General features: G+C 36.7%; 3 protein-coding genes across 6 annotated transcripts in view; 1 reads left to right on the forward strand and 2 right to left on the reverse strand.

Annotated features, from left to right (window-relative positions):
• The window catches only part of LOC141378555 (uncharacterized), an 876,211-nt gene extending 869,812 nt beyond the window's left edge, over window positions 1-6,399 (forward strand). Inside the window, exons 1-2 of one of the 2 annotated variants that reach the window (XM_073928446.1) lie at window positions 1,538-3,721; window positions 3,803-6,250. In XM_073928446.1, coding sequence (XP_073784547.1) covers window positions 3,274-3,721; window positions 3,803-6,171 — 2,817 coding nt within the window. In that variant the 5' untranslated portion in view covers window positions 1,538-3,273 and the 3' untranslated portion in view covers window positions 6,172-6,250. Of the gene's footprint in view, window positions 1-1,537 lie in introns of those variants that run through there. The other variant, XM_073928445.1, reaches the window with a different exon arrangement.
• shtn1 (shootin 1) overlaps window positions 1-19,169 on the reverse strand; it is a 68,045-nt gene extending 48,876 nt beyond the window's left edge. Inside the window, exons 1-4 of one of the 3 annotated variants that reach the window (XM_073927157.1) lie at window positions 19,000-19,169; window positions 16,714-16,766; window positions 15,359-15,419; window positions 683-777 (exon numbers count right to left, since the gene is read on the reverse strand). Coding sequence is in view for 1 of the 3 variants with exons in the window: in NM_001198761.1 (NP_001185690.1) it covers window positions 683-777; window positions 15,359-15,419; window positions 16,714-16,766; window positions 19,000-19,057 (267 nt within the window). In the remaining 2 variants the exon portion in view is untranslated. 3 annotated transcript variants of the gene reach the window in all.
• Window positions 19,170-22,515: 3,346 nt separating this feature from the next.
• The window catches only part of atp6v1ba (ATPase, H+ transporting, lysosomal, V1 subunit B, member a), a 46,204-nt gene continuing 41,534 nt past the window's right edge, over window positions 22,516-27,185 (reverse strand). The window contains 2 exon segments of the mRNA NM_182878.1: window positions 22,516-23,505; window positions 26,947-27,076. Of these exon segments, the coding sequence (NP_878298.1) occupies window positions 23,354-23,505; window positions 26,947-27,076 (282 nt within the window). The 3' untranslated portion in view covers window positions 22,516-23,353.

The raw sequence follows: 27,185 nt of genomic DNA on the forward strand, positions 1-27,185 counted from the left end.
TCTATAAATTCTTAAATGGCAATGACCTCAATACATTACAGATATGCTCACTGAACAAATCACTCAGATCTATAGGATCAAGTAAATTAGAAATTCCAAGAGTTCATTTAACGCAAGGTGAAGCTGCCTTCAGCTACTACACCCCTCTCTGCTGGAATCAGCTTTCAGAAATTATCAGATGTGCTCCAACATTAGACACGTTCAAATCAAGACTTAAAACACTTTGGTTTAGCTGTGCCTTTACTGAATAAGCACTGTGTGTGATATGTTCAACAGATTCAACAGTATTATGTCCTTTTTTCATTCTTGTATAACCCGTTTTAACATCTTTTTTTTAATCTGTTTTTAATTATTTTAATCAATTTCTTGTTTATTTTATTGTTGTTTATGTAAAGCACTTTGAATTACCATTGTGTATGAAATGTGCTATATAAATACTTGCCTTGTCTTGCCTAAAAATTAGCTGAACCAGAACACCACAGAATCAAATGAATCATATGAGAATAAACACACTCAAAAGACTTCAAATAGAAGAATGAATTAAAAACAAAACATCATCAAATGACATAGCACAGAATGAATCTCAAACGAATACAGAACTGAATCAGATGACAACAGAAACACACGAGAGTTAAATAAAACAGAAGAGAATCAAAGGAAACAAACAGAAAGTAACCCTCACCTTTGAGGCCAAAGCCTCCACGCTCTCTCTGCATGTCTTCTCGATCTCTAAATTCTCCTGAATGCTGTTTACCTCCTCGATAACCCTGTGTGACACTAAAGACAAGAAAAATGTCAAATATTTTGATGTAAACACACCACAGTCATCACTACAGGCAAGCATATAACTAATTTTCTGCCATGAACACACTGTCAGCTCAGTACAACATCATGACAAGGTCACAACATCATACAATTACTCTGTCCAGAGCACTGAAACAGCACACAACAGCCCTTTATCAGCTAGGATTCTCTGTAGACTCCTTTCAAAACGAGTTCACAGAGTATTTTAACATATAAAACACCTGAGGCTACTGTTTATATGGTGGACACAAGGTTAACTCAATGCACACATGAATTTGAACTGCACAAACACAGGCATATTTGTACAGTACATCCCCTATAATTATTATATATTCCTTTGTTATGAGCTAATATTAATTTACATATGTGACTATGGGATGAATCTACGCCTCTGTCACTCAATATTTTTAAGTTTGACTGTATGATTAAAGTCCCAATAACAAAAAATATAAAAAAAATAAAAATAAAACAAAAAAATAAAAAAAATTTAAAAAAAGCACTGGAACAAATCAGTTTTTATTTGTAGTTTTTAAAGCTGAATGCTTAATATCAACGTAAACTATGAAGCATAACAAAACACTAGGTGAAAAAATAATAATAACATGTAAGTTTTGACAGCTAAAAATGACATTATTGTTTTTGTTGAAAAACATATAAAAAATTTAAGTTAAATATATTTGAAGTCAGAATTATTAGCCACCCTTTGATCTTTTTAATCTTTTTTTTTCTCAAATGATGTTTAACAGAGCAAGGAAATTTTCACAGTATGTCTGATAACATTTTTTCTTCAGGAGAGAGTCTTATTTGTTTTATTTCGGCTAAAATAAAAGCAGTTATGAATTTTTTTAAAAGCCATTTCAAGATCAAAATTATTAGCCCCTTTAAGCTATATTTTTTCCTGATAGTCTACAGAACAAACCATCGTTATACAATAACTTGCCTAATTACCCTAACCTACATAGTTACCCTAATTAACCTAGTTAAGCTTTTAAATGTAACTTAAAGCTGTATAGAAGTGTCTTGAAAAATATCTAGTAATGTATTTCTTTCATCATGGCAAAGATAAAATAAATCAGTTATTAGAAATGAGTTATTAACCTATTGTTTAGAAATGTGTTGAAAAAATCTTCTTTCCGTTAAACAGAAATTGGGGAAAAAATAAACAGGGGTGCTAATAATTCAGGAGGGCTAATAATTCTGACTTCAATTGTATATATCTATGGTATGCCTTAAATAAAGATAAAAACGTGATCTGTTTAGATAACAATTTATTGTGTCATATATCAACTGGCTGAATACATGTTTGTTTCAAGTTGAAACCAATTAACCCTAAGCACATGCCAATAGTAGAAGCACTTTAGCAGCATCTAGAACAGCAGCCTGTAAGTACATTTAAGATTTGTTTCAGTTGTTGTGTATGGTTTGAGGACTTGTTTCCAGCTGTTTGTGTAAAGTTGTAGGACATTTAAACTTGCTTTCAGTTGTGTATAATACTAGAAGTTGTTTAGCCACTGTTTCCTTGGTTACTATAAGAGCTTGTGTAGCGAACGCAGACGCGGTTCGCGTCGTCCGCCTCAGTTTCGGCCCTTGTTTTGACTCGGGAGGCGTGTCCAAACGCCAGGTAACCACTATATAGTGAGCACGGTAGCATTAGTCGGCAGGAGAAGCACTTTAGCAGCATCTAGAACAGCAGCCTGTAAGTACATTTAAGATTTGTTTCAGTTGTTGTGTATGGTTTGAGGACTTGTTTCCAGCTGTTTGTGTAAAGTTGTAGGACATTTAAACTTGCTTTCAGTTGTGTATAATACTAGAAGTTGTTTAGCCACTGTTTCCTTGGTTACTATAAGAGCTTGTGTAGCGAACGCAGACGCGGTTCGCGTCGTCCGCCTCAGTTTCGGCCCTTGTTTTGACTCTCGAGGCGTGTCCAAACGCCAGGTAACCACTATATAGTGAGCACGGTAGCATTAGTCGGCAGGAGAAGCACTTTAGCAGCATCTAGAACAGCAGCCTGTAAGTACATTTAAGATTTGTTTCAGTTGTTGTGTATGGTTTGAGGACTTGTTTCCAGCTGTTTGTGTAAAGTTGTAGGACATTTAAACTTGCTTTCAGTTGTGTATAATACTAGAAGTTGTTTAGCCACTGTTTCCTTGGTTACTATAAGAGCTTGTGTAGCGAACGCAGACGCGGTTCGCGTCGTCCGCCTCAGTTTCGGCCCTTGTTTTGACTCTCGAGGCGTGTCCAGCTGAATTCAATCAGCTAGTGCTTTGGGGTTATATAAACAACTAGTTCACCGCGGCAGCGGTCGCGGCAGCCTCGTGTGAAGACCGCCTCGTGTGAAGACCGACGAGGGTAAAGACCATCGACTCTACCTGCGCGACTCCACCGAGCAAAGACACCGACAAAGCACTTGAGTACTTTACTGTATTGTTTTACTTCACACTTATTTTTTGTTGTCAGTGCACTTTTATTATGTGTTTTCTAATTCCTGTTGTTACTAACACTCGCAAAACACGGGAGGTGCGCTGCAGGCGTAATCCTCACAACCTTCGTTCAATACATGTATCTACTATTTCACAACTCTCTCTCTCCGTGGGCCTCTGGAATTGTCAATCAGCTGTTAACAAGGCTGATTTTATTACCTCCATAGCTACATATTCTGACTATAATCTCATGGCTCTAACTGAGACCTGGTTGAGGCCGGAGGACACTGCTACACATGCTACTCTTTCTGCTAATTTCTCTTTTTCCCACACTCCTCGTCAGACAGGGAGAGGGGGTGGGACTGGACTACTAATTTCCAAAGAATGGAAATTTACTCTGATACCGTCCCTGCCAACAATCAGCTCCTTTGAATTCCATGCAGTCACCATTATCCACCCCTTCTACATAAATGTGGTTGTCATCTACCGCCCACCAGGTAAATTAGGTCACTTCCTAGATGAACTGGATGTTCTTCTCTCATCTTTTTCTAATTTTGCCACTCCCTTATTGGTGCTAGGTGACTTCAACATTTACGTTGACAAACCGCAAGCTGCAGACTTTCAGACTCTGCTTGCCTCTTTTGACCTAAAAAGAGCACCTACTTCTGCTACCCACAAATCAGGTAATCAGCTAGACCTTATTTACACACGACACTGCTTCACTGATCAAACAATAGTAACTCCACTACAAATATCTGATCATTTCCTTCTGTCTCTCAACATCCACATTACTCCTGAGCCGCCACACACTCCAACACTGGTTACCTTTCGCAGAAACCTACGATCTCTCTCACCCAATAGACTATCCACCATTGTTTCAGACTCTCTTCCTCCATCTCGCAAACTCACTGCACTTGATTCGAACAGTGCCACTAATACACTCTGCTCCACACTAGCATCATGTCTAGACCGATTATGTCCTCTTGCATCCAGGCCAGCCCGTGCCAGTCCTCCTGCACCCTGGCTCTCGGATGCTCTCCGTGAGCATCGCTCAAAACTTCGGGCTGCAGAGAGAATTTGGCGGAAAACTAAAAATCCTGCACATCTCTTAACATACCAAACTCTTCTGTCCTCTTTCTCAGCTGAGGTTACTTCTGCAAAGCAGACGTATTACCGTCTGAAAATCAACAATGCCACTAATCCTCGCCTACTTTTAAAAACATTTTCCTCCCTCCTCTATCCTCCTCCTCCACCCGCATCCTCCACACTTACTACTGATGACTTTGCTACATTCTTCTGCACCAAAACTGCAAAAATCAGTGCTCAATTTGCTGCACCTACAACAAACACGCAAGATACAACACCAACACCACACACACTCACCTCTTTTTCTCAGCTCTCTGAGTCTGAGGTGTCCAAACTTGTGCTATCTAGCCATGCAACCACCTGTCCACTCGATCCCATTCCCTCTCATCTCTTGCAAGCCATCTCTCCTGCAGTCATACCAACACTGACTCACATAATTAACACATCTCTTGACTCTGGTTTATTCCCCACTACATTTAAGCAGGCTAGGGTAACCCCACTGCTAAAGAAACCCAACCTGGACCATACGCTACTTGAAAACTACAGACCAGTATCCCTGCTTCCATTCATGGCCAAGATTCTGGAGAAAGTAGTGTTCAATCAAGTCCTGGACTTTCTTACTCAAAACAATCTCATGGACAACAAGCAATCCGGCTTTAAGAAAGGCCACTCAACTGAGACTGCCCTGCTCTCGGTCGTGGAGGATCTCAGACTGGCTAAAGCAGACTCTAAATCATCAGTCCTCATTTTGCTGGACTTGTCAGCTGCTTTTGACACTGTCAACCACCAGATCCTGCTATCTACGCTTGAGTCACTGGGCGTTGCGGGCACTGTTATACAATGGTTTAGATCTTACCTCTCTGACAGGTCATTCAGGGTGTCTTGGAGGGGAGAGGTGTCCAACCTACAGCATCTAAACACTGGGGTACCTCAAGGCTCTGTTCTTGGGCCACTTCTCTTCTCCATCTACACATCATCTCTAGGACCAGTCATCCAGAGACATGGATTCTCCTACCACTGCTATGCTGATGACACCCAGCTATACCTCTCTTTTCATCCTGATGATCCCTCGGTTCCAGCTCGTATCTCAGCCTGCCTGTTGGATATTTCACACTGGATGAAAGATCATCATCTTCAGCTGAACCTCGCAAAAACGGAAATGCTTGTAGTTTCTGCCAACCCGACTCTACACCATAACTTTTCAATCCAGATGGATGGGGCAACCATTACTGCATCCAAAATGGTGAAAAGCCTTGGAGTAACGATTGATGACCAACTAAACTTCTCTGACCACATTTCTAGAACTGCTCGATCGTGCAGATTTGCACTCTATAACATCAGAAAGATCCGACCCTTCTTATCTGAACATGCAGCTCAACTCCTTGTTCAAGCTCTTGTTCTCTCCAAACTGGATTACTGCAACTCTCTACTAGCTGGGCTTCCAGCTAACTCTATCAAGCCTCTTCAACTGCTCCAGAATGCAGCAGCACGAGTTGTCTTCAATGAACCTAAACGAGCACATGTCACTCCGCTGCTAGTCCGTTTGCACTGGCTGCCAGTTGCTGCTCGCATCAAATTCAAAACTCTGATGTTTGCCTACAAAGTGACTTCTGGCCTAGCACCTTCTTATCTGCACTCACTTCTGCAGATCTATGTGCCCTCCAGAAACTTGCGTTCTGTGAATGAACGTCGCCTCGTGGTTCCATCCCAAAGAGGGAAAAAATCACTTTCGCGAACGCTCACGCTCAATCTGCCCAGTTGGTGGAATGAACTCCCTAACTGCATCAGAACAGCAGAGTCACTCGCTATTTTCAAGAAACGACTAAAAACTCAACTATTTAGTCTCCACTTCACTTCCTAAGCTGCAATTGCCTCTTTGAATATCACACTAATTGTACAAAAAAAAAAAAAAAAAAAAAAAAAAAAAAAAAAAAACTACTAACACTTCCCTTCTTAGACTTTACAGACCTGAAACTTGCCTTTAGTACTTATTCATTGTTGCTCTTAGTTGTGTAAATTGCTTCCTTGTCCTCATTTGTAAGTCGCTTTGGATAAAAGCGTCTGCTAAATGACTAAATGTAAATGTAAATGTAAATAGTAGAAACACATGTACTGTAGCTTGTTGCTAATGTTTTTATTTGTAGCTTCACCAAACATTCGGTCAAATGGTGGATCACACATAATTGTTTAGAGTTAAAAATATCACAACATGCTGCATAGATCTTAAAATAATTTTCACTGAGTCACACTGCATGACAACTTACTAAAGTTCTAGATGATTTTTTAAATAATCCTTTATGATTGTTTTTAGCCAGATTATACAGGTTTTTAAAATAAACGACAAAAACACAGACACACACAACTCATGTGGAGTTTGTCATTATCAGTCCATGACACATTCAGTTACACTTGTTCTGAAATTATACCCAAAGTCCCTTTAAGGCAAGTTATTTCCCAGCCATCAGCAGCCATCTGGCATGCAAGTGTAAGCTCCTATCTCTTTGAATGTGGAAACATCAAATTCTCCAAAACTCTTTGTTAAGCTTAAAATTAAATTTCACATTTGGAAGCAGCAGTGAAATTTAACAGCAACTGTCTCTTAAATGTTGTTTCTAAACATTACGATCATGACAGAAGTTATTTTTTTCAGGTTGCCCGAACTAATGCATATGCACACTTGAAGGGAATGAGATCACAACACCAACCTCATTTATGACCGTTTCTGGAAAATGCAATCAGTTATTATCCTGTCAATCAAGCTTTTTAACCACCATAAGAATTATTACCTTACATGTTACACAGTATAATCCTATAAATAATGCAGCATCCGAGGAACCTTCTCTTCTAAAGTATTTTTCAACTTATTTTTGAGGGGAAATCTTCTCCCAAAATGACAGCAACCTCTTTACATACAAATTTGTGGGTGTTCAAGTGGTTGATGTCATGAGATTTCAGTATAAATGGTGGCAGTGTGAATTTATGATGTCAGATGGAACGTAATGTACGTAATGCACATCGGATTTGTTTCATACAGAAAACAAAACCAGAAAGCATTTGTTTTTTAGTTGGTTCGTTTAAGAGTAGATATTTTAAGCTTAATGTAGATCTATTTCTCATGTCTATGAGGCAAGTATTCACTGAGATTGCAATGTGTGTTTGCCAACGCCATATACTGTAGTTCAAAACAATGAAGCTGCAAAACAAGAAAACAAAGAACAAATCTGGACCAAGCCCCTCCCACGGAGAATCATCAGTCTACAGCGATCAACAACTGGCTCCTTTACTTGAGGGCCTTAAATTGTTCCTTCACAACAGCAGAAATATTGATCTTTACACTTTTCCTAATTCAGAACTACATGAGTGACACCTCTTGTATATTCTATAGTCTTTGTGATATCTCACAGAAAAAATTAACAATCGGTAGCGTTAATTTTACAGTTTGAGTTTGACACCCCTGCATTAGAGCATTCGAGATCCAAAGGGGAAGTTCAACCAAGATCAAATTCATCTCAGCTATGGTGGGTGGGAATAGTGGGAAGGTACAATGACTAAAATATCAATTTACTTGATTGGGACTGCACTTAGATTTTATTGAATACTCCAGTTTGCATTTCCACATGGCCAACTACTGTATGGCCAACTACTATTAAACTATTATGGTAAGAATAGATGATGATGTGATAACTTGTGACCACAGTTGACTAACAATGTTTCTGGGAAACAGCAGCTTTGCCATTCATCATCAAAGAGAAGTGTTCAACTGAAGAAATTAATTGCTCATCCTGCAAAAGTCTATTACTTATCACTAGGGCCAGACAGAATCTGCGCACATTTTTTGCTATTTCTGGGCAAATGTTTAGTAAAAATCTGTGGATTTATGCGGAATGATTTTAGGAGTATCATAACTAAAACCTTAATATATGAAATAAAAAGTAATACCTTTTTAACTTGTATTTAATGTTGACAATGCAAATGCAAAAAGATCTACTTATTTGGTAAACAAAGCAATTTTATCATGTAATATCTCTACTAAAAGACAGAAAATATGACTTTACAAACTATATTGTAAATAAATTATATAAATATTTTCATATTAGTCAATAATATTACTGAAATTAATAAAAAAAACAGCAAAAATATGCATGAAAAAAAATCTGCAGAATTCTGTGCGTGCAGATTCTATGTGGGCCTACTTTTCACTTAGTCTACATGACTCCTACGTAGGAATTTTTAATATTTTCCACAGGCAAAAAGTTTTGTCTAATGAGATTGGCTGGACCAGCAATGGGTGTTCACCAGTGTTGGGCAATAACGCGTTTCTAGTAATGTGTTACAGTATCGGCATTACTTTTTACAGTAACTAATACTGTAACACATTACTTTTTAAATATATTAACACTTTTATTGTTACAATATGATGCGTTTGTCCATTACTTGGTAAATTAATTAATTTTGGCTGCACTCTATCCCACATCTTCCTGTTTACAGCGGTGACTCATTGTAGGATTGGTGGATGCCTTCCAATATATAAGGCGCCAGACTGGACAAAAGTAAAGCGAAAGCAGAGACCAAATGTGCACGAGGTACACCAAGTGTGCACGTGAGAGAGACACGGATGTACGCAAAGAGGCCAAGTGTGTGCGCATATTTCTGATATATTTCAGAACACGTCATTTAAAATGTTTAGTGTTGTATTGCTCAGAAGAAAATGCTGTGATTTAATTTTTATAGTTATACATATTTTTATAGTTGTTATACAACACCAGATTTTTTCACTTTGAATATACACAGATTACTTTCCATAAGTTGTTAATGTACCACATTTAATTTGTGGTTAGTTTAAAAATTGCTCATCGATTTCATTTTTGAGCAGTTTTTTTTAAATGCATTAAATTTAGGGTTTCTATAATAGCAGTTTTTTGGTGCTGACTTTCACCAAATTGATTCTGAATAATAATTCAGGTTATTTTCATTGATTTATTTCATAAAGGTTTTGTGTTTGTTGTATATTGTTGCTAGTTTTAATACTCAAGATTGAAGGAACATGTTTAAGGGTTAAATACAACAACATTTATGATGCTGAAGCAACTGTAGTATTTGCTTTTTTGTTTCTGAATATATTGTTCAGCTGGTTTATCACCTTGTGAAATGTTTTTTTTTTTTTTTTTGTGCTGCTGCTCTGACTTAAATATATTATTGTTTAAAAATGACTTTTTGTTTAGGTCTGTCTTGTGTTTTAGTTATGAGAATGCAAATAAATTAAACCTGTAAAGCTGATCAACCGTGTATTCTCCATGCAGCACTGAAGTGACGTTATAAGGTCATTAATAAGCATTAAAAATGTTCTTTGGAAAAGTAACTCAAAAATTATTTTAATAGTAATGCATTACTTTTTGTTGTAAGTAATCAATAAAATCATTGAGTTACTTTTTAAATGAATTAACTTGTAACTGTAACTAGAGACTATTTTTCAGTAACAAGCACAACACTGGTGGTTACCAGAGCCCACAGAAATACTAAAACCATACAAGACGAATGTCACTACAATATTTAAAATGCTATTTCAGTAAGGGTTCGTTGACTTCTACAATTTCTATTCATCGAACCATCCTAACATAAAGAATGATGGTTTTGGCAACAATATTCATTGACTGTTTTTATTTGCACATAACAGCATATTAGAATGGTTGCCAAAGGATCCTGTAACACTACAGACTGAATGGATGCTGGAAATGTACTTTTGCAACCACATGAATAAATCACAAAAGAGCTATTTTAAATAGTAGATTCTTTTCTCCACAGTATTTCTGATATTACTGTATTTTCCATCAAATCAGCCTTGATAAGAAACTTCTTTCAAAATCATTAAAAACTGACTTGTATAGATCCTGAAAAAACCTGTTCATTTCCATCAATACTTACATCATCTTCTTAGAGACTTCTGAGAGATGAATAACCTTTCTGCCATGGCCTTCACATAGCTGTCATCTATTATATAGACCAAATCAGCCCAATGATGCCCTACATGCAGATCCTACATAGACAGGAGACTGAGATCAACACAGAGATGTCTAGCAAAAGCTCATTGTTCAAGTCAATCTAGTTATCATCTTGCTTTCATCAGCAAATACAAGAACCTCCAAATACCCACAGGCTCCGTATATTCAAGATCAGTCTCTCCTGCAAGTCCCAAAACAAGACAACAGTCACTTAAGACAATTTCCAAAAAAGTGACTGACAACAGGACTTGTGACCTTAGGTGGCTATACTGTATGTGCTTTAGGAAAACACACCCCAGACTGACAGCTCTTGTATTTCAACATTTGACACTGAATGGATGTGCACTACTGAAAGGTCAGCAGTCATTCACCAAGATTTTATTGCTTCTTACTTATTACAAACTGGCTTATTCTTCATTTATACAGATGAAAAATCCCTTGAGTTGGCTAATACCACCTGAGGCCACTGAATATAAACATACACTACAAGTCTGTAAGTTTGTAGGATATTTTAAAAACATATATTATTAAGCAATGATTCATTTAATTGATCAAATACAACAGAAAATACTTTCTTTTTTTTTTTACAAAAAAAGTTTTTGTCAGTTTTATCGGCAACATTCATCTTCTTAGAGACTCCCTTTTCTATTGAATAACCTCTCTACCATAGCCTTCACATAGCTGTTATCTATTATATAGAGCAAATCAGCCCAATGCTGCCCTTCATACTGATCCTATATGGACAGGAGACTGAGTTCAACACAGAGCTGTCTAGCCAAGACTGAATGTGAGAGTTATATCCAGCATTAGCAAATACCATAGATGTATACACTATATAGCATACGGACCCCGAGTATGTGTCAATAGCGCTGCCACATTTGTACAGTGCTCCCAGGACACAAGTCATTCAACTGCACTAGTCAAGACTAAAGCCAATGTGAAGATGCTGGACTTTAGTAACTAGCAAACAAGGAAAACAAAGCATTAAGGCAGAACATTTCATAGGTAAGATTTAGTTTTATATGTTTTTGTATGTTATGAACTTTTGTGCCAAACAATTTGGCCAATTGATGATAATACAGTCACTTACTGCACTGACCATAAGGAACCAACTCACACTAAATACTAGGCTTATGCTAGTTTGGTTGAATAAAATCAGCAAACAATGCAAATTAAATATGACAACAAGACGCTGTGATGCCAGAAACTTATAGTATTTTCGGGTAAGTGAACGAGACGTTCATGATGGAGATTCAATCACAAACAAATCACTCCCTCTGTAGAAGTGAAAGCAGGAGAGGGGGTGTGATTCAGAACACGGATTAGATCAAATTTAACAGGGAGAGACGATAATACATTTCTATACACACAAACACATGCTCATTGTCGGCCAAATTAACTTGTCCATCAATGTAGAAAAGTGATGTAAAATGATAATTTTTGTAATTTAAAAATAAAATTGCATAGTGACCACTGAGAAAACTCCCCATCATAGATATATGCATATATATATATATGTGTATATATCTCCGACTCTAATGCCGCTTGGTTCCCACATTCATTGCAAAGGAAAGCTACCCTGTACTAACATGGCAGCTCTATTGATGCATTCTTTCCAATAGACAACAGTAGTGTAGGTGACATCTAATGTAAATATCTATAAGCAAATACAAATGTCCGTGCTTAGTTTTATTTCTTAACGCTTAAAATCATACAAGTCCCAAAACAAGATAACAGTCACTCAAGTCAATTTTTCCAAATAGTGATTGAAGAAAGGACTTGTGACCTTAGGTGGCTATACTATATGTGCTTTAGGAAAACACACCCCAGACTGGCAGCTCTTGTATTTTACCAGTTGACATTGAATGGATGTGCACAATTGAAAGGTCAGCAGTCATTCACCAAGATTTTATTGCTACTTACTTACCACCAACTCACTTATACTTCATTTATACAGATGAAAACACCAATACCACTTAAGGCCACTGAATCTAAACACACACTACAAGTCAAAAGTTTGGAGTCAGTATGATATTTAAAAATATATATCATTAAGCAATACTTCATTAAATTGATCAAATGCAATAGCAAATACTTTTGTTATTTTATTACAGAAAACAGATTTAATCGCCAACATTTTATCTTCTCAGAGACTCTCTTTTCTATTGAATAAGCTCTCTGGCCTTCACATAGCTGTTATCTATTATATAGAGCAAATCAGCCCAATGCTGCCCTTCATACTGATCCCATATGGACGGGAGACTGAGATCAACACAGAGTTATATCCAGCAACAGCAAACACAAACGTCTATATTTGATTTAATTTCCAAACGCTCAAAATCAGTCTCTCCTGCAAGTCCTAAAACAAGCCGACATTCGCATTCAGAACACAGTCAGTCTCTCCAACAAGCAGCCGCAATCTAACAAGTTCCGAAGAGGCAGAAGATGGAAGAGGCAGACGCCGCTCTTAACGCCTGGAGCTCTTACCTTATTTGTGTCCGTAATCACCAGAGACTGGCCACGGACCAGCTCACAGCCTCTTAACTAATTACACATTGTGGTTGAGAGGCAAAAACAGGAATTAGCACCATCACGGCCAGCGGCTGCCTCCCAATGACACCTAATTAAAACTTGATGAACGCCCATGTCTGCGATATCCCAAGTTCCCGCTGTAAGCCTTTCGCTGTCACTCATTAAACACTACTTAGCTGCCAGTAGGTCCCCCTCCACCCCATCTTTCATCGCTCGCGCGCGCGGGTAGTACTAGCACTAAGTGACAGGTTAATTGTAATAGCTGCTACACATAAACCGGGCTAAGTGTGAGGGGACGAGGGGGTAGACTTCACACGTCAGGCTTGGCAGCTTTAATTGTAAGTTTTGGCCTCGCCATCAACGCTCCATCTTCAAATCTCTTTCTTTTAGCGCCGTTCCTCGCGCACGCGTCTTCTCAGAGACAGACAGTGATTACGCGCGCGAGGACGCCGAGTATAATGCTATCGGGCTTGCGTGTTGGAGAAGTGAATTAGAGCCTCTGATGCTGTTTCTCCAGCGCCGAGCTTGATGAGGGGGCAGATGCCTTTGTGGTCTTATCATTAGAACACAATGGTCATGTTGTCATCAACCTTGCCATCTCCAATTGAAAAGACATGATTGTGTGTTGGGGGCTTTTTCCGCGCTCGTCTGTTCGCCCGCTCGCTCCCCCCCTCCACCATCACCACCCCACAGCACAGCCTGCCTCCCCCTCGGTCGCTTTGCGCTGAATAGAAGCAATTTTCCGAGAGCTATGAAATCACGTAATAGCTCCTAATATGCAGCTGCTCTGCTAGAAGCTGCAGCCACTATTTAAGTGGAAGTCATACACAATACGTGTTTATGGTGGAGGAAACATGAGCAAAGGCCAAGATTATTCACAAAAACACACGCTCTCCTCTATCAAATAATGACCTATTTTGTGCATTAAAATGAGAATGTAATGGATTTTCTTTCTTGCCTCCTTCCTGATGGCGCAGACCATTTGTTGTGCTTTTTTAAAATTTCGCCTTTAATATGTGTTTTCGAATTCCACGGCGGAGAAAAAGAAGGTGACATTTGTATAGACATGTGAGAGAGGTGAAGTGCAGTGATTTGGTGAGGGAGGGACCGTGCAAAAAAAAACAAAAAAAAAAACATTTGAGATTGAAACCTGTCGCTTTTCACCTTGCTCAGGTGTGCGTGATTGATATCAAACTCAAACTATAAGAGGGAAATAGCTGGATAGCTCCACTCGTGTCTGCAAAGAAATTTTGTGCCTAATGTATACATCCAAACATCCTACCTAGCATTAGATAGCTATTTGAGCACAGCGAATAAAACTCAAGTGCACAGTTTTGATCGAAGAATGAATTTTAGTGTGGTGGTTACTTCAGTTGTCCAAATAAGAGCAGTCTGAATAACATAAAGGATGTCTTGCTGGAAATCCAACAGATAAAGATTATGGAATAACTAGGTGTGTCCATATGGAACTGTGTCACAACTCTTACAAGATTCAGGGATCAAAGTCCAAAAGTGCAAAGCACAAAGCCAGCACTTCCCACAGAAATCAATGGAGTTGAGTATGTTACACCAATGGACACCAATAAACTGATTTTAATGCGATTAAGACAATACTCTGATTAGGACTCTACCATGTAAAAATAATTTTTTGATTACTTTATCCTGATGCAGATTTTACTTGCATTATTTAAGTGCGTAAAGACATTAAAAAACCTTAAATTAAACTATTATCATCGTGTTTTGCAACAGAATAGTCTATACACACACGGCTGTTTGACACTATCAAGTCAGTGAAGAACCACAGACACCTGAATCACAAAATGCAGAGTTTTCTTTTTTTTATCCCAATACGCCGTGCGGTATCAAATTCCATTAAAACAACACTCTTCCTGCAGTTCATACTCGCAATATCTCGGTTGTCATGGGGGGCTTGAATGAATATTTTCCTGAATGAAAGTGAAAGTGCCAAACTGCAGTTAAAGCCGAAAAATTAAAAATGAAACACCCATATTACATGAAACTCTAGAGGAAATGTAGATAGAGCGGTGAAGCAATGACAGGGTCACCACAGCGGAATGAATCGCCAACTTATCCAGCATATGTTTTACGCAGGGGATGTCCTTCCAGTTGCAACCCATATCTGGGAAACATTCATACACACTCGTTCACACTTATAGACTACGGACAATTCAGCCTACCCAATTTACCTATATCGCATGTCTTTGGACTTGGGGGAAACCGGTGCACCCGGAGGAAACCCACGCAAGTGCGGGGATAACATGCAAACTCCACACAGAAACACCAACTGACCCAGCCAAGGCTCGAATCAGCAACCTTCTTGCTGTGAGGTGACAGCACTACCTACTGCGCCACTTTATTATTTAGATTAAGGCAAATAATTTGATTACTGATGTGCATGTAAACAGAGTCACTGTTGTTTGATTGATTAGCCAAAAAGATGGACATTAGGTCAATTTGAGAGTTTAGTGACATTAACCAAAGCCATTAAAAACTTACCAGATTCAAATTCATTCAGCTTCCGTAAGGCCTCATCTCTCTCCTCTTGCAATTTTTTACACTGAAACAAAATTAAGGAAATCAGTCAAATGCATCATTTACACACTTAGAACAAATATACAATGTAAACACCTAGTTTTGTGTATGTGTGTTTTCTGCCTAGTTACATTTTGAATAGCCTTTAAAAAAAGATGAAGATCATTAAAAATGAAATCACATGTATTGGTATTTAGTAGTTTGAAATGTTAAATTGTCTGGATTATGTAAATTATGGTACAAAAAACTGGTGCAAGTAACTTTGTTATTTAACTAATTTATTTCAATATCTATTATTTCAAATACACTATATTTTTTCAGACTACTAATAATCATTGTAATTAAAAATTACTGTACAGTTTTCCAAAACTGACAAAGCAGAGATTCAAGCCTCGGCTGGGTCAGTTGGCATTTCTGTGTGGAGTTTGCATGTTCTTTCCCTGACTAGATATTTTTCAAGAAACTTCTATACAGCTTAAAGTGACATTTAAAGGCTTGACTAGGTTAAGGTTAGGGTAATTATACAAATTATTGTATAACGATTGTTCTGTAGACTATCAAAAATAACTATATAGCTTAAAGCGGCTAATAATTTTGACCTTAAAATATTTGTAAAAAATTAATAACTGCTTTTAATCTAGCAGAAATAAAACAAATAAGACTTTCTCAAGAAGAAAAAAAGATTTTCAGACATACTGTGGAAATTCCATTGCTCTGTTAAACATCATTTGGAAAATATGCATTTCTTTGATAAAACCAAAATTATTTAAATCCTGTTAGCATTTAATTCCTTTTATGAATGTACACTTCCATCAAAGGTCTGTTATATGTCAGCTTTTATGAAAGTATTCTATATTTACTAAGACTGTATTTAATTAACAAAAATAGAGTAAAAAAACTATTGTATTTTTTCCTATTATAATATATTTTAAAATGTCACTTATTCCTGCCATTTAAAGCTGAAAAGCTAAAGTCTTCACTTTCACATGATCTTTCGGAAATCAGTCAAATTTTTTGATATATCTCCAACTACTACAAGAGCAGTGCTGTTTAATTTTTTGTTTTTTGGATTAACAGTATTTATTTGAAAGTGAAATCTTATTATAATACTGTTTGTCACTTTTAAACTATTTTAATGTGCTCTAGGAGATTAAATTACTAACACCAAATGTTGGAAAGGTAGTTAAAATTCCATCACTGAAAAAAAATTATTTCTTTTAAATGTTGTCAATAAAATGCGAAAAAACTTTTGCTGTACACATAGAAACTGCTACATTACTCACAAAATATACGAGGCTAAAGTAAGAAAAGCATCTTACCTCTTTTTTAATTTTCTCATGTTCCTTTTGAAGGCTTTCATATTGTAGAAGAACTGCAGAAATACAAGGACGCCAGTTAAACATTTCTCAAAGCTTCCTTAGAATAAAGTCAAATAAGAAAATAAATGTAGTAAATCGAACCAAATCTGATTAATAAAAGAGTACTCATGGAAACTACAGCTAATTTACAATATGTTTAAAGCTGCAAAAAAATACAAAATAGAGGAAACTCTCTTCCAGTATGAGAAATGAATTTGCTGGTTTGAAATAAAAAAGCAGTTCAACTCATCTCCATCTGTAGTATGAATCAGCATCAGCCTTACTGAATATGCGTCTAATTTTAGATCTGTAAATGGTTTACAAACCATGCTGTGTCTGGGTTATTAATGTCACAGTCAGACAGACTGCTATGGAAAAGACTACATCAGAAAGACACTTCTGTCTTCTTTTAGCCAAGTTTCATACTACAGCAGAATAATGCAAATAATCCTAATGTTTTCTGTCTCTATTTAGGGCGCTTTGAGCAAAACGATACTGTGCAAATCTCCCCTGAAGATATCTTTCACGGTTGTTTACTAACCTAATTCCAGAGGGAAATTCTAAAGCTGTCAAGAGCATTTACACTCATTTGTTTAATCCCAAACGTAACATTTGCGGGTTCAAAATGAGTTGAAATGAATGTTCGGGCTGTTGTGATTTTTTTAGACCGAGTTTTACATGTACAGTCTAAACAGTCACTTCATGAGAGCTTTTATAGATAAAGACAGCATCCAAAATTGCATATTTTTACATTATATGTGGAAAGCAGTATGTTATTAAAGAAATGTACAAATCAGAGGTGGGTAAAAAGATTCTAAAGAGGACATTCAGTAGACACATTAGTCCCATGAAGCCAGGAGAGGACTTATGAATGCCTTTAAAGTGATATAACTGATGCTGGTAGATCATGTGACTGAAACAACACCATTTTTGAACATACAACAACTGTAGTATGTCTGAATTTTATTCATAATTCACACATTAATATACACATTAATATAATCCAATGCATTCATTCATTCATTTTTATTTCGCCTTAGTCCCTATTTTAATCTGGGGTTGCCACAGCGATGACAAACTATTGAGTACTCACTGCAATTGATTCACTTTTTAAAAGTAATTATCAAATTAATTTGCATATAATTCGAAAGTTTTTTTGTGAAGTAGCATACACAACACCGTTTAAACTATATAGAAGATCATTTGTTTCAGAACAGGCGAAATGGTGGCTTAGTGGTTAGCACTGTGTGTGAATGCAAGAGTGTATGGGTGTTTCCCAGTGCTGGCTTGCAGCTGGAAGGGCATGCACTGTGTAAAACATATGCTGGATAAGTTGGCGGTTCATTCCGCTGTGGCAACCCCTGATGAATAAAGGGACGGAGTCAAAGGAAAATGAATGATTGTTTTAGAAAAAGCACCCACTCAAGACAGTGTGTGATTTTGGATAAAGCCAAATCATTAATGTTCAAGGGTCAACAACACAGAACTAACGTCAAATAAATCATGCTCAAAATATATGTACAAATGAAAGTAGTTGAAAAAACTAAAACTTAGTCTGATAATTATTTTATATATGATTACCATTTCCCACATAACTTCTATTGTGTTTTATTGACAAACTGAGAAGTTTGAATATCACCAGCTAGAATGTGGCCAGAAATGTACTCTAAAGACCAAAGAAATACGAGTAAATACTAAATAGTATTTTTTGTTTTGTTTTATTATGCTATTATAAACTATAAACGTTTTGTAGTAAAATGGGTAATAAAATATACCTGTACTTCAAGGTTACAACTGCATATAGCCTACATCTTTGCAAAGAAAAACAAAAGAAATGCCAGGATGTTCAGCAGAAATGTTTGTGCATGTCCAAACAAGCCTCTCAATGCAAGAGTTTACAGAATTAAAAGGCTTTGAGGAGTATTTTTTCTACATGCTGAAGAGATTAACTACATGGGCAGAGAAACTAAGAATACAATCTTTGTTCCACTTCAGAAAGTGTTGCTAAATATGTCAGCTTATTTTCTTACCAGTTATAGCCCACGGAAATTATTATGACTTTTCTCTTTCTGTGAATAAAGCTACAAGTCGATAGGTGCTTAAGAACAACTTTAAGAAGACCTAATGATGTAACTTCAGCTGCTATCTATGTGTAAACTGTAGCAACAATTCCTGGACTCAAGTGATCTACAGTATGTAACAAAAGAGCACGCGGAGTGTTCATGAATCTGACACAGTCTCCCTTACCTTGGTTGGACAGATCTGAATTCGTTCTCACTTTATTCTTCTTTCCTTTTGACGCCATTGAAAGTTGTGGTAAATGATTTAATACTCTTCCGACAAAACAGTAAGCAGAGCGCAAGCGGGACAGGAAATGATTACCTGAACACACCTACATTCCCCCGCGTGTGTTCACCGTTAAACTGACCATGTAAACCACAGGTTTCTGTCAGACACTAGATTTACTGCTATAAAGAGTGAGAGCACTGCATCACTAGACAAATGACTAAGTAAAATAATTTGTGAAATATATAATTGAATAAGTGAATAAAACCACCAATGACTTGCACACGAACTTCCAAAATAATTTTAATAACCCCAGTTGTTGGTGGAAATAATTGTCACAAAATATTTTATGTTAGCCTACATATTTATATACACATTATGTACAAATAAGTTTCTTATTTGCTAAGATAACCATAAACAATATATATATATATATATATATATATATATATATATATATATATATATATATATATTGTTATTCACAGGAGTTTTGTTTATTTAAGGGTTGTGAATTGCATTATGGGAGTTATATCTCTGCTCTGTCCACTTTTGATGTTGAAAACTCAACTTTTTTCACAGTGAGTTTTATTGACATGTAATTTGAAGCAAGATATTGTTTAAGAGATACTAGATAGAGAATTAAGCAGTTCATTATTGTACCGTAATTGACAACACCAACCCAGACAATATATCACTTCAAACTATTACAAATGTCAATTAAAGATTTTCCCCCCAAACTTTTTAACATCTTTCTTTTGGAGGAAATATCAAGATCCCCTAATGCAATTCAAAAGCATAAATAAGTGGAAAATACATGAATCACACAATATGGAAAACTGTCAATTTATAGATTTTTTTTTTACACTTAACACTTATTGCTGTCAAATGGGAATGAAATGATACAATATAGATCCAATTGATGCATTTCTTATGAAGCAAGATCAGTCTAAAAAAAAAAAATATGTTTGCAAAAATAAAACTCATACATGCACCGCAAAATTCACATTTATAAATTCCAGTTCGTAAATTCAAAACACAATTTGTGAATTCACAAGTAAAAATTCTAAATATTACCCCAATTGATAAATATTTATGAATTGCGTTTTGAATTTACGAATTGGATTTGTGTATTTATAAATTGCTTTCTGAATTAACAAACTAGACCTGTATTTATGAATTGTTTTGAATTTATGAATTGGATTTGCTCATTTATGAATTGGGTTTTGAATTTACGAATTGGATTTGTGTATTTACAAAAAGCGTTAAGAATTTATTAATTAAATTTTGCAAATGTGAATTATTATTGAAGTATTATTTTTTAGACTGATCTGGCTCCATAATTTCTCGCTTCACGTCTATTTTTTCCATTCTCTTATAGGCGATACAGTTATGACCCAAACTTTTTAAAAGCACCAATTTTAACGACTTACTAAGGAGTAAAACCGTTTAAATTGTTGCAGTTAAAGAACTGCAAAACACAAAAAATTCAAGCATGACAATACATGATTTGATATAAACATACTACTTTTATATAAAATCAACTCATGAAGTTAAAGAAACCCAGTAACTAAAGTAACTGAGAATGGTGTCAAAATAATTAGTGTTGGGGAAAGTTCATTTTGAAGGTAATTCATTACAATATTTAGATACTTCCCTTAAAAAAAGTAACTGGTTTCATTACTTTCTAACTTTTGCTGAGGCTTGATCTTATTGAGGCTTGAACTGGCAGTTTTTTTCTTCTTTGTTTAATAGATGAGCTCTGCGATTAACAACACTATAACTTTTTTTTACATTTAAAAAATATTAAAAACTACAAAATACAGTTATCTTCGGAGAACTTATTGACCCAGAGCTCTACATGCCATACTGACTAATCAAAGTTTAAAGCAATGTGTTTGATGCCTTTGTACGTTTTTGTCTTATTAGTGAAGTAAGTTTCATGTGTTGAGAATAATGAGAATACCTCCATCACAGAAAGCTAGAGCTCTGCCATCTTGGTTTTGTCCGTTTCTGCAGGGGGAAAACTCTGTAATTGAGTGCAGGATCTAACATTAATTTTAATTTAGCAATTATTTTTTTTAAGTGAATTTAACTGAACTAAAAAGTAACTCACATGTGTTTTGTGGACTTGGAGAAGGCAGTCGACCGTGTCCCTCATGGCATTCTGTGGAGGGTGCTCTGGGAATATGGAGGTGCTTAGGTAAAGCTGTCTCATCCCTGTATGAACAGAGTAGGAGTTTGGTTCGCATTGCCAGCAAAAAGTCAAACTTGTTTCCAGTGCATGTTAGACTCCGGCAGGGCTGTCCTTAGTCACCAATTCTGTTCACAATTTTTATGGACAGTTTTTAAGTGCAGCCTTGGGCTAGAGGGGGTCCGGATGGGGAGCACATGATTACATCTTCGTTATTCACAGACGATGTTGTTCTGTTGGCTTCATCGAACGTGGACCTCCAGCCTGCACTGGGGCAGTTTACTGCCAAGTGTAGAGCAGCTGGGATGAGAATCAGCACCTCCAAGTGCGAGGCCATGGTGCTCCACCAGAAATAGGTGGTATGCCATCTCCTGGTTGGAGGAAAGTTCTTTACCCAGGTGGAGGAGTTCAAGTATCTTGGGGTTTGTTCACGAGTAAGGGAAGAATGGAACGTGAGATTGACATACGGATTGGTGCAGCGGCAGCAGTAATGCAGTCCATGTACCGGTCCGTTGTGGTGAAGAAAGAGCTGAGCCGAAAGGAAAAGCTCTCGATTTACCGGTCAATCTACGTTCCTACTCTCACTTATGGTCATGAGCTTGAGTCATGACCAAAAGGATAAGATCTCAGATACAAGCGGCTGAAATGAGTTTCCTTCGCAGGGTGGCAGGGAGCACCCTTATAGATAGGGTGAGGAGCTCTATCACCCGGGAGGAACTCGTAATAAAGCTGCTGCTCCTCTACATCGAGAGAAGTCAGCTGAGGTGGCTTGGGCATGGGTTTTGGATGCCTCCTGGACGCCTACTTAGGGAGGTATTAAAGGCATGTCGCACCGGGAAGAGGCCTCAGAGAAGACCCATGACACGCTGGAGGGACTATGTCTCTCGGCTGGCCTGGGAACACCTTGGGATCCCCCCGGAGGAGCTAGAGAAAGAGTCTGGGGAGAGGGAAGTCTGGGGTTCTCTCCTAAGACTGCTGCACCCGCAACCCGGCCCCGGATAAGCGGACGAAAATGAATGAATGAATGAGTAGCTCATACTTTATTATAATGAGTAACTCATTAACATAATTTCTTAATTTTTCTAAGTAATGCGTTACATGTTACTTAAAGTAGTATTATTACATATCTTGCGTTAACTTGCAATGCGTTATACCCAACACTGAAAATGATAGTACCATCCATGGTTGACTTTTGTGAGGACACTCACACTTGCAGACAAAATGATTCACAGCAATTAAAATCACTGTTATTATGGCAAATAAATGAAGCAGTCAGCCAATCACAATATAACAATATAATTTAATTCATCTGAGAGGTTTGACAGGTTTAACAGCAATCAAAACAGGTAAAACGAGTTTACGCATACAGAGTAAGAGAGGAATGTCTAATCAGTCTTATATTGCAGCACATAATTCAAAGCACAGACGCTGTAAACATCCTCCATCCTCCTCTAAATGGGAAATAACAGCTGTCAGTGACAAGCATACACAAACTATATGATCATTCACACCTATAATTACCTGTCTGTCTGTCAGCACAACACAAACCAAGTTTGGTGCGCAAGATTTTTTTCTCTTCTTTGGATAATAAAATAAATAAAAGCGAATATTTTCAGGAGAAGGGCCACAAATTAATTTAGCAATCAAATATTCTCATTACTTGCATTGGAATGTGTCGAAAAATAGTATTAGTTGTGCGCTTGTTGAATGGAGGACTGAGTGAGCACACTGATATGCAAGTGAGCCCTGAATATTTCCCTTTGAGATGTTTTCAAAATTGTCTTTAGGCTGCGGACAGTGAAATAACGAAAAAGAAATGAACTACTGGACAGTATGCACCACTGAAACAAAAGCAAAATCACAATTACACATCCTAACCACACAACACAATACACACAAACATGTATAACACAACAACGAGGGACAATGAAAAAAAATAATCATAACACATGGGAAAAATCACACACATGTACGAAACCATTCTGCGGATGTTAAATGTATATCATCCCAGAGTTATGCCCTCTAATCCTACACATCACTTGTCAGAGTAGAAGTGGACAGGAGGGTGGAGGAAGAGGTTTGTGAGGGAGACACGGGCCTCTGGAAGGTGAAGTTGTGGTTTTAGGACGCCCCGTGGCGAGCAGCAGACTCTCTCGGGTAGAATTCGGCCAATGTGCTTTGAGGAATTCTCTTCAGCATTTCTTTAGGGAAGATACGCAGCAGCTGCCAACCGATGTCCAGCGTCTCAAACACCGTTCTGTTGTCATAGGCACCTAAAGAAATGGACAAAAGTGAATTTTGTCCCAAATGATACATGATGCACTAATTTTCTTATTATCTCAAATATATAGCGTATTAAATCAATATGGTTAATTAGTCATATAGTACATTATTTGTAAAAAACAGTTGTGTCCAACATTCTATTCAGTGTTTGAACTCTCAGTAGTGATTATTAAACCACACTGAACTGAGCTAAACTGAACTGAACTTAAACTTTGAAAAATGAACTACACTGTTTCAATTTACTATGATCTTTTATGTGAAGCTGCTTTGACGCAATCTACATTGCAAAAGCGCTATACAAATAAAGGTGATTTGAATTGAATTAAAGAGTTAGTTCACCAATAAATGAAAATTCTGTCAATAATTATTCACCTTCATGTCATTCGAAACCCCAGAGACCTTCATTCACTTTTGGAACACAAAGATATTAAGATATTTTGTATTAAATCTGAGAGCTCCCTCATCCTCCATTGACAGAAACTGTCCTGACTTGTTTAGAAATTTAGAAAAGTACTAAAAATCATCCTAAAAACTTTTGATAGGTTTTCAGTGGTTCAATGGGAATATTATGCGGCTACGAGAATACTTGTGTGTACATAAAATAACTTTATTTGAAAGTTTCTTCTCCTCAGTCTCAGTATATTGTGCATGTTCACAAGAGCCTTGTGCACTGGTGTAAAACCCAGATGCTCTGGCAAAATCTTCCTCTGTTTGAAACAAACCATGTAGAAAAAATATGTAAGCAGTGGGATAGACTATGACACACAAAAAAAGCAAATTGCTCTTGTAAACGGAATGTGCGCCCTATACTAACACTGAAGAGAAGAACCTGTTAAAGAAAGTCATTATTTTTGTTTTATGTGCGCACAAAAGTGTTATCATCGCTTGATAATATTCTGAGTGAACCACTGAAAGCATATGGTCTGTTTTGAGGATTTCTTTTTGGCATTTTTTATGGACTTTGAACATCTCGGGACCACCACGTGTCTCAGATTTCACCTAAAAGATCTTGTTCTGTTTTTCAAAAATAAAGAGTTTGGATAAGGTTAGTAATAAATAACAGATTTTTATTTTTATGTTTGGGTGAAATTAGCCTTTAAAGCTGTGGGATGTACATTTAGCTTGTCGCAACCTCTGTTTGTAGCTGCAATAGCATATGTGGGATGATCATCTTGTGGCTTGTGCATTGGTGAGCCTCCTCAGCAGGTTTGAATCTGAGGTTTTGAGAAGTCACGCTCTGCTATGAAAACTATACTTGAAAGTTTAAGCCAAATGTGACATATCACTGCCTATTTCAATTAAATATTAATTATTGAGTATTATTAAGTTTTAAGTGTATAGGTATTGAAGTAAAAAACAAGGGAATGTCTACATTAAACTAATAAAAAAATGATGTCTACTTCATTTTTTTAGTCAGAGTATGAGTATTGAAATTCCAAACATTTCCAATGATAAATTCATGATTGATCCATTGTCATTTAGCGTATCATAAAACATACATATTCTGCCATGTACTTAATTGCCTGACCTTTTAGCCTCGTAGAATTAACAAACTATTATACTGCAATATGTTAAATAATGTTAAATTCTAATTAATTTCTTGAACCTTTAAATTTGTGGCTTAAAAATGAGTCTTTAGGAAATTGCAACATTGCAGCTGTGTATTTGACTTTCATATAACAACCAACGACAGATGTATAGCATCTTCAATAATAGCCTAATTTCATTTAAAAAAAAAAAAGCGTAATCTGAAAAAACAATAATGTTCCAATAATGTACTGTAAACCTGATAGGATGTTTTGTTCTCTGTAAATGGACACACTAACTTGTACTTCCAGAGTCTAATATACTGTATGTCAGTAAAACTTAGACAATGTCTTTTCTAACATTGATGGTAATAACATAGCTATTGTGTAACATACAAAGGAATTATAGAGAGAAGGAAGCTTTTTTGTCCCAAAAATAGGACTGCAATCAAAAGATGTACATACTTTTTTTAAGTGAAGTGGAAGATTTGATGTAGACAGAGGCCTTGCACCTTGTGCCACGCTGAAGAGCGATAGCATTGAGAAGAACATTCACTGAGGTGAAAGTGCTCTGCGGCAGAGCAAGAGCCGTGCCTGATAGAAATACTCTCTAGTGCTTTCGATCACAGATTAGAAAACAGCACAATAGTCCGTGTGCACAGACACGCATGCAGTTGGTAGAACCTTGGAATAAAAAAGAAAACTAGAAAACTGCTCTGATTTGGAGAGTCTGAATGAAGTTATGGTTATGGTTTAGTTATGGTATTTGACCTGAAAAAGACTTTGAAACAATTTGGTCTCAGTGTGTTTCCTTTTTAAATTAACAGGTTAAAAAGTGCTATAATTTCTTTTTTGCCAAATTCAGTCCCATCTAAACACTTTACAGTTAACCATGTGTCTTATGGGTAACTGGAGTCCTTGCTTCACATTTTACACTGTTCAGAATATACCTGGGTTTTAAAATTAATCCTGGGTATATTTATATATTTGGTATATATAAACTTTGGTTTAGGTTTTTAGAAACTTTTGAACCTTTAAACCTTTGGTTAAGATCCTCATTTGTATATTTCGAGTGACATTGATTGAACAAACTCTGCATGTGATATGTTCACATAAAAGCTTTGGCATCAGATTTAGCATAGATTTAACACAGTAGCTTAGATTTTATGTTTAAATAGATTATTAAATCAGATTAATCCATTAGCATCTCATTTAAAAATGACCAAAGAATTTTGATATTTTTTCTATTTAAAGCTTGACTCCTCTGTAATTACATCTTGTAGACCGACAGAAGGTAAAAAGTTGCTCATTTCTAAACTGATATGGATATGATCTATACTTTCATTCCAGCGTAACAATCAATGTAGTTTTCTGCATTACCATCGCTGCAGCAGATGCAATATTATTACATAGAGAATGAAAATAGTCCCCAGCACCAAGCCCTAAACATACACCACCAGTTAGAAGAATCTGTGTAATGCTGTACTTTTGGAATCCATTACACTGTATGTCAGTAGAACTTAAAGTTTCTTTACTACAATTTATATTAATAAGTTGGTGATTGTGTGACATATAAAGAAAGTATAGAGGGAAGGAAGTTTTTCCCCCAAAAAAATGTACAAATCAAAAGATGCCTGCTGCAGCTATGGTATAGCAGCAAAGTACCTGCGCTTGGTTATCAGTTGCTTAAAGAGACTAAATCGCATCCAGCATTACTTGGCACTGAATAGTGGGTTAACACAACAAAAGTGGCGTTTCATAACTCTGGATAGAAAGCAGTGCGAACACAGCTTCTAAATTACAAGTGTCCAACACTCCTTTACTCTGGGTCAAAAGTTGGTTTTAGAATGACAATACGAAGAGTTGAGAAAGTCCTATTGAGAGACGCAGGCTTCTGATTTGTACCTTGAGCAATGAAATTCTTCTCAAACTTCTGCAGGAACTCCAGGTACAGCAAGTCATCTGAGGTCAAAGCTTCCTCTCCAACCACAGCTTTCATGGCCTGAACATCTTTGCCAATGGCATAACACGCATACTATGGTATTGAATAAGAAAGAGAGAAAGATTTATACATTTATTTATGTTTTAATGGCATAACTGTTTCTTAATCATTCCTTGTACACAAAAACATACAAATAACAACA

This window comes from Danio rerio, chromosome 17, assembly GCF_049306965.1.
Source record: "Danio rerio strain Tuebingen ecotype United States chromosome 17, GRCz12tu, whole genome shotgun sequence".
Taxonomy (NCBI): Eukaryota; Metazoa; Chordata; class Actinopteri; order Cypriniformes; family Danionidae; genus Danio; species Danio rerio.